The 7,513-nt window shown below is 33.8% G+C and overlaps 1 protein-coding gene across 5 annotated transcripts; it reads left to right on the top strand.

Annotated features, from left to right (window-relative positions):
* The first annotated feature begins 236 nt into the window (after window positions 1-236).
* Window positions 237-3,529, top strand: LOC103502125 (scarecrow-like transcription factor PAT1). 5 transcript variants are annotated; one of them, XM_008465960.3, is made up of 2 exons: window positions 237-382; window positions 1,535-3,529. In XM_008465960.3, exon 2 carries the CDS (start codon window positions 1,639-1,641, stop codon window positions 3,277-3,279), a length of 1,641 nt encoding a protein of 546 aa, XP_008464182.2. In that variant the 5' UTR covers window positions 237-382; window positions 1,535-1,638; the 3' UTR covers window positions 3,280-3,529. The 5 variants fall into 5 exon arrangements, with proteins under 5 accessions (XP_008464182.2, XP_008464184.2, XP_050935563.1 ...); XM_008465962.3 differs by having other exon boundaries at window positions 274-382; window positions 1,538-3,529; XM_051079606.1 differs by lacking the exon at window positions 237-382 and adding an exon at window positions 451-490.
* The last annotated feature ends 3,984 nt before the right edge of the window (window positions 3,530-7,513 follow it).

Here is a 7,513-nt window from a genome sequence, read left to right as displayed (position 1 = left end):
GTGGACATAGTTGTAAAAGAATTTAAGCCAAAATTTTATGTTATTTGGAAAATGTGATTTAGTAATTATGAAGATTTATTTAAGAGCAAAGTATTAATGTTAATAAATCAAATCACATCCAACTAATCTAATCCTACTTTTTCTTAAGGCACGAATGTCGCATATTAGCGGCTTATCTTTGGGGAATAAATTTTTTAAGAGGGTACTTCCGTAACTTCACATAACTAAGTGGCAAAACTAGCGAATGCATTTTCCCCTTTTTCTTCTTCCACTGTCTTAAATACTCTTTCAGGTGATTCTCATACGACTCCCCCTTTCTCTCTCTCTAAATGACCCAAAGTCTGTAGTGAAGTCTCTACCTTCAATACTCTTTCAACTTAAGGTGGGATCAACAATTTGGTTCATTATCAACTTATGCGATTCTGATCAATGAATTTGATTTTATTTGTCTTCTGAAAACTTATACAACTTTGATGGTTTTCTCTTCTGGGTTTGTGGAATTTCTTCTTATTTTGTTATCGCTATTTTGTTTTCATGTCTGGTTTACTATTTCTGCAAATGGGTTTCGTTGAAAATGGGGATGTCAGGCCTAAATTTGCTACTGCTCTCTTTTTATGCTCTGTTTTCTCTCTTGCATTTTTGTGGAGGTCGAATTGTTTTGCTGTTCGTTTGCTTATAGTTTCTTACTTTCAGAAGTGGGTTTGGATTTTATAGGGATTATAGTAGCTGGGATCGGATTAAAGGTAGATCTTATAAAAAAAAAAAAAAAAAAAACAAAAAAAAAAACAAAAAAAAGGATCGAATTCCACTGTATAGGTTTCATGTGTGAATAGTTATTTAGCTCTTCCTGTTTTTATTTATTTAATTTTATAAAGGTGACTGATGATCTGGTGGGGGATATAGTCGAATACGTGGAAAGGTATAATCATGAGTCACCGAACTAAATTAAAATATTCCGGGATGCTTTTTGTTTTTATTTAATTGCTTTTCCTAAGAAATCAGAAGTTTAATCTCTCTCAACTTGTTTGAGCGAGTGTAAGTTTCGATGATTTTTTCGGGGGGTTGGATTTTCTATGTAAGTTCTCAGTTTTCAACTCTGATCTAATGGATAAATCAAATTTTGTGAAATGTTCTCTTCCGTGTTCCTTGCTGTTTTATGGTTGGAGTTTCACTTCTAGAAATAGTTGAAGTTCATATGGTTTTTTCATTCTTTCTGTATGTGTCTTGTCTTGTATGCAGAGCATATGATCTTTTCTCTGTTCTAAAATCTTTGGTGTATACATTCTTATATGATGAACTGAGAAATTTTATGGCAGGTTGAATATTTAGATGCTATGAGCTTGTTTGAGCTTTTGAGTATGCTGTCTGTCTGTCTGTCTGTCTTTTATTTGTTAGCCTTTGCCAGATTTTAGATTAGCAATAAACTAATATCAGAATGATTGAATTAAGCCAATTTGTTCTATAATATGTTGTTTTCTTCATTTTTACTAAGATGGGAATAATTCTTCTGCTGATTTTTGGTTCATATGTGCAGCAGCTTTAGATAAAGGTTTAGAACAGCAACTCTTGGAGCAAGGATCTTGAATACTATTCGCTTCTGTAGAGATAAAACAGTCTCTTCACTACAAAATTTGTAAAATGCAAGCTTCTCAGCTTCATAGAGGTTCACATATGGCAAAGAGGTTATGTTATCAGCCACTTCAGGAAGTGGATGCCTGCTACTTCTCCCAATTTCAATCTTTAGGTCGCCAATTATACTCCAATGTTGGCAACCAAAGAGCTCACTTCAATTTTCAAGACATCGGTGATCAGTACTGCACTCTGGAGTCGTCCTCAGGAAGCCACGGCTATGCAGCTCACAACTCGACCTCAACTGTCACTTTCTCACCAAATGCGAGTCCAGTATCGCAACAGGATTCTCGTTCAAATCCTTCTGATCAACATAATTCCCCTGACAATACGTATGGTTCCTCAGTAAGTGGATCCAGTATAACGGATGATATTAGTGATTTTAGGCACAAACTACTGGAATTGGAAACTGTGATGCTTGGCCCTGATTCTGATGTGATATATAGTTTTGATAGTATCTACCAGGAGGGGACGGACAATCCAGAGATGGGAACTTGGGGACAAGTGATGGATGCTGCTATTACTAAAGGAAACTTGAAAAAGATCCTAATAGCTTGTGCTAAAGCTGTATCAGATAATGATGCATTGATGGCACAATGGCTTATGGATGAGTTGCGCAAGATGGTGTCAGTTTGTGGTGAACCGATGCAGAGGTTGGGAGCTTATATGCTGGAGGGGTTGGTTGCACGGTTGGCTTCCTCAGGTAGTTGCATCTATAAATCTTTGAGATGCAAGGAACCTGCAAGAGCCGAGCTCCTCTCGTATATGCACCTTCTTTATGAGGTTTGCCCATACTTCAAATTTGGATACATGTCAGCAAATGGTGCCATTGCAGAAGCCATGAAAGATGAAGATAGAGTTCACATTATTGATTTCCAAATTTCTCAGGGTGCTCAGTGGGTCACTTTGATTCAAGCATTTGCAGGTAGGCCTGGTGGGCCACCTCACATTCGTATAACTGGTATAGATGATCCTGCATCAGCTTATGCTCGTGGAGGCGGGCTAGATATTGTTGGGAAGAGACTTTCCAAGTTAGCAAAGTTATTTAACGTGCCATTTGAGTTTCACTCCGCTGCCATTTCTGGCTGTGATGTTCAGCAAAAAAATCTAGGCATTCGCCGAGGGGAGGCTTTAGCAGTGAATTTTGCATTCATGCTACACCATATGCCAGATGAGAGCGTAAGCACCGAAAATCATCGAGATAGGCTATTGAGGCTGGTTAAAGGTCTGTCTCCAAAGGTCGTGACACTTGTTGAACAAGAATCCAACACAAACACGGCTGCCTTCTTTCCTCGGTTCATCGAGACACTAGATTACTACAATGCCATGTTTGAATCAATCGATGTTACTCTTCCAAGACAGCACAAGGAGCGAATTAACATTGAGCAGCATTGTCTAGCCAGGGAAGTTGTCAACATACTAGCATGTGAAGGAGCAGAGAGAGTGGAACGACACGAGCTACTTGGAAAGTGGAGACTGCGATTTGACATGGCAGGATTTACACCTTACCCATTAAGCTCGTTGGTGAATGCTACCATCAAAACGTTATTAGATAACTATTCTAACAGGTACAGACTTGAAGAAAGAGAAGGGGCTTTGTATTTAGGGTGGATGAATAGGGATTTGGTTGCTTCCTGTGCATGGAAGTAAAAAAAATGTAACATGGCCATACAAGAATTAGCTATTGAAAACCAAGGGGGAAATACATGGTTCTTTTCTGCTTCATTAGATGCCGTGACAAAAATTACACGAAATGTGTTTCCAAGACAGGAACTTTCCTTGCTTGGCTGAGCTATAGTTCAATTCTGGTGCAAACTGCAGGGCCTTGAAAACTTGGACTATGTTTTTTAGTTTGATGTTTGGTTATAAAATGCAAGCTGGGATAACCATGGTTAACTTACTGATGGTGTTTTAGAATAAGGGCCTTTTTCTTCAGTGGCTAATTCCAAGAGATTAAAAATTAGAAGGGTTGCTTCATATAATCTTAAAAAATGATGTATAAATGTATAAATTTATGTTAGTTTCTATCAAATTTAGTAAGCCGTGTGGTTTCAAGTTTACCCTTTAGTTGGTGAGTTGTTGAAGAAATGGCAATGTAAAAGTACTACACAATCAATTTCGTGTATCAGAGACCAGTATTATCTCTGTTAAGTTATTAGTTTTAAGTCAACTTTCAAAATGATAATAAGTACAAATCTTTATCTGACCAATAATTTGACAAACAATTTCAAGAAAGTAAAACAAATTTAGTTTGAAAAGACGAGCAAATGATCAACAAGGAAGAAATATTTGTTCCTAACTTAGAACTCTTCAAATCAAAATCGATCAAATTATACTTGAAGTTAAATTTTAGACCCAAAAAGAGCATGAAAGCGAGAGATTAAACTCTATAATAAATTCATTCAAATTCAAATCCTACTTAAAAGAACAAAAATGTATAACAATATTTATACTAAATGAAAGGTCACTCTCAAGTGCTATTTCACCTATATAGTCTAAATTCAGATGCTTCAATAAATATAAGTACATAAAATAAATAGATGCATAGGTCATTAAAGATGTGAAAATTTTGGATTTTTCAGATTTACTCTCTTGAATATCTTGACACTTGAAAGATTGCATCTCTTTACCATAGCTTGAATGCTTTGCTTGGAAGTGAACATTTAAATGTTTCAAGAAGACTTTTTGGCTTTTTTGTCATTTGAGATTTATTTCCTTATCATTAACACTTTATAAACAAATTGGTAGCATTTTTTTTGGAAAGTAAAAAAAAAAAATAGATAACATTTGTTGGAGGAAACTTTAAATTTAAATAGAATGTAAACCGATTACACTTCAATTGGAAACAAATACACCTCATGTATAATATTTAGAAGTTAGATGATGTTACAAGGCTTAGATATGGAAATAATCTGTATGTTCTAAAAATCGTAGCTTGTAATCATATTATATTTTTCAATAAACTTATTATTAAAGAATTATAAGTGAAAATTGTATATTCTTGAAATCCAATAAACTAAGGTCCCGAAGCTATCTTGTGTAAACTTGAACTTTCTGTATGTACATAAACAAGGCTCAAACTGTCTATAATGAATAAGGTTAGACACTTTATTTTGGGAACACTATGGATGCAACCCGCTTTGTAGTCAGTACAAATGATGTTATCCTGAATTTGTTCATGTAGAGATATGTAAGTGGAGGCATCCTATGTAAAAAGTTTACATATATAAGACTGGACCATGAAATAGTCACTTTTACGTTATAACGTCGTTTATTGTTTAAAACTGACTATTGCTTTCTATTGATTGATGACCTAGGTAACTTAATCTTATTTTTGAGCTAACTATGAACTCCTGTTCTCATGAGATTATCTGCATAGATGAGGGTAATTCATTAGCGTTGGTCCAATAAGCCTTCTATTTTAAGGCTAAGACCAGCTGGCTAGTTAAGAACATAGGGTGCAAGATGAAATTCACTCCTAGTAGATAGGTTGTTCCCTTATGCACTGAATCCAGGACTTGAACAAGAGGTCTCACCCTTTCATTAACCAGAGAGGGATTCGATTTATAAGTTGAACTTTAAACCAATTGTTCATTAGAGTATCAATTGGACTTAAGGAACAAGATGTAATTGCAAGGGTAAAATGGTATTTTGACCCAATCAAGATTATGAACAATTTGTGAAGGATTAACTTACTAATCATGGTTATATCAAATGGACACAAATATATCTATAGTGAGGGAAGTGCAACTATAGGAGTTTAGTGGAAGGACCTGTTAGTTGACAAATGTTGATTAACTCGATCTAAAAGAGTTTAGCCAATTAATCTCAGATTGTTGGAGCCCATGGTCGATAGGTCCATTAGGTTTCTCTACTAACTCATATGGAATAAACTTAGTACAATATGTTGGATTAGTTCGAATAGTTTGAATTAGGAAATAAGAGAAAAATCGACAAGTATATATAATATAGCTATCGGTTATCATTTAAGAAATAGAGTTTTATGTTTAAATTTGATTTGAATATAAAAAATATAAATACATATTCATATTCAGAAGCTAAAAAATGATGCAAATGGTCAAAGTTGTAAAAAGTCAAAATGTTGACTTTTGACTTTAAAATGTCAAACTTTGACCGGTTTTATAATCAAATATGATTTGAAATTCTAAAAGTTGAATGTAAATTCATGGTCGAGAGGCTGAAATAGTCAAAGAGGACAAAATGGTAAAAAATCAAATGTTGACTTTTGGTTCGAAAAGTTAAAGTTTGACTTTGACTAGAATAGTGAAAAGATCATTTTGCATTTTTTACTAAAGTTAGTGGAAAAATCCAACATTTTGTTGGATAATCCCATTAACTCCTAGTGAACTAAGTTGTTGATTATAATGTTAACATCTCACCCACTAAGAGATAGTAGATCGTAAAGTGTTGGGCTTTGATGAAAAAATTACATGTATACTTGTACGTAATTTTTTTATAGGAGGACCTTTCCAAATGTTTAAAAAGTTTTTTTTCAACTTTTGTTAGTTTACTTTCCTAAATTTCACCGAAGGAGAAAAAAAACCTCACATCTCTTAGAAACTTTGAACCTCCTCCATATATTCATCTCTTTCTCCTTACAAATCCTTCATTCACTGGGTCCCACAACTTAGTTTTGATTTTGGAGATTAGCAGATCGATACTAGCGTTCGGGTTAAGTACGTGTGAAGATTACGAGTAATTTGAAGCTATGAAGGTAAAGTTAATTAAGTTAAAGCATGTCAATTTGTAATTAGCTTAGATACAATTAGAGTGTAATTAGATCCAATTTTCGTTGTGCATGTCTATTTTTCCTTCATAATCAAGACTTGAAAAAAATCTCAAACACTCGGTCTACTCAAACTATAGTTGAGGCATGCTTACGATTAGCGTTACCCTGAAGACAATTATTCGCTCTATGTACGGACTTGCAAGCACACTACTACGATCGTCTTAGTCGGATACAATGATCACTAATTTTGATAAAACTACAACCTCAAACTACTCAAATTTGGAAGAACTCTTGGATACTTGCTCTCAACTCAACTCAATAACAAAGGATAGAAAGAAAGAAGAGAACTCTTCAATTTTGGAATGAGTTACTACAAATGAACAAAGTTGCTATTTATAGGCTTGCAACTTAAAATAAAAACTTAGTAACTCTACAAAATACAAAATAGATTCAAATAAATATAAAAATTGAAACATATGTCAAATCTAACTCAATTTAGTTTTTGTTTGACTAAAATCAAACATAATTCATTCAAATTGAAGAAACTATAAATTTAACTTTCATACATCGTTAAATTTGTAATGAAAAACAATCATAATTTAATTGTTTTGCAATTCAATTTGAAATTTCAAACAAATGAGTTTAATTTACACAATTAAATCCAATTTTATGTTTCAAAATTCATCAACTTTCACTTTTTTTCACTATATATATGGACATACATATCCAACAACCCTCCACATGAAAGAAAGTAAAAAAAAATCAAACAAAACCATTGAGAGCAAACATACCAAGTTATGCAGCAAGACAGGTGTCTTTTGGACGTAAACCTTTCTTAATGAATATCCATCAAAATTTTCAAAGAAATAGTGAGACCAAGCTTTGGAACTACCTTTCTCATCAGTGAATTGAGATAATAGATATCACTCACAACTCATCTTTTATTTTTGAGTTCTATACATTTGTGTCTATTTTGGTCCTAGACATAAGTCATTTGAAAGGCTCCCATAGAAGCGACTTCACTTATACTCCCATATAGGTAATATTGCTTGAGTATTTTTTTCATTACTCCTCTTGTAAAATAAAATATCAATATAATCTTAAATCAAAAAATCACGCACTCTAGAACATCAT

The sequence above is a fragment of the Cucumis melo genome, chromosome 11 (assembly GCF_025177605.1).
Source record: "Cucumis melo cultivar AY chromosome 11, USDA_Cmelo_AY_1.0, whole genome shotgun sequence".
NCBI lineage: Eukaryota > Viridiplantae > Streptophyta > Magnoliopsida > Cucurbitales > Cucurbitaceae > Cucumis > Cucumis melo.
Note: the sequence above shows the minus strand (reverse complement) of the source record. Positions and strands in the feature narration are given on the sequence as shown.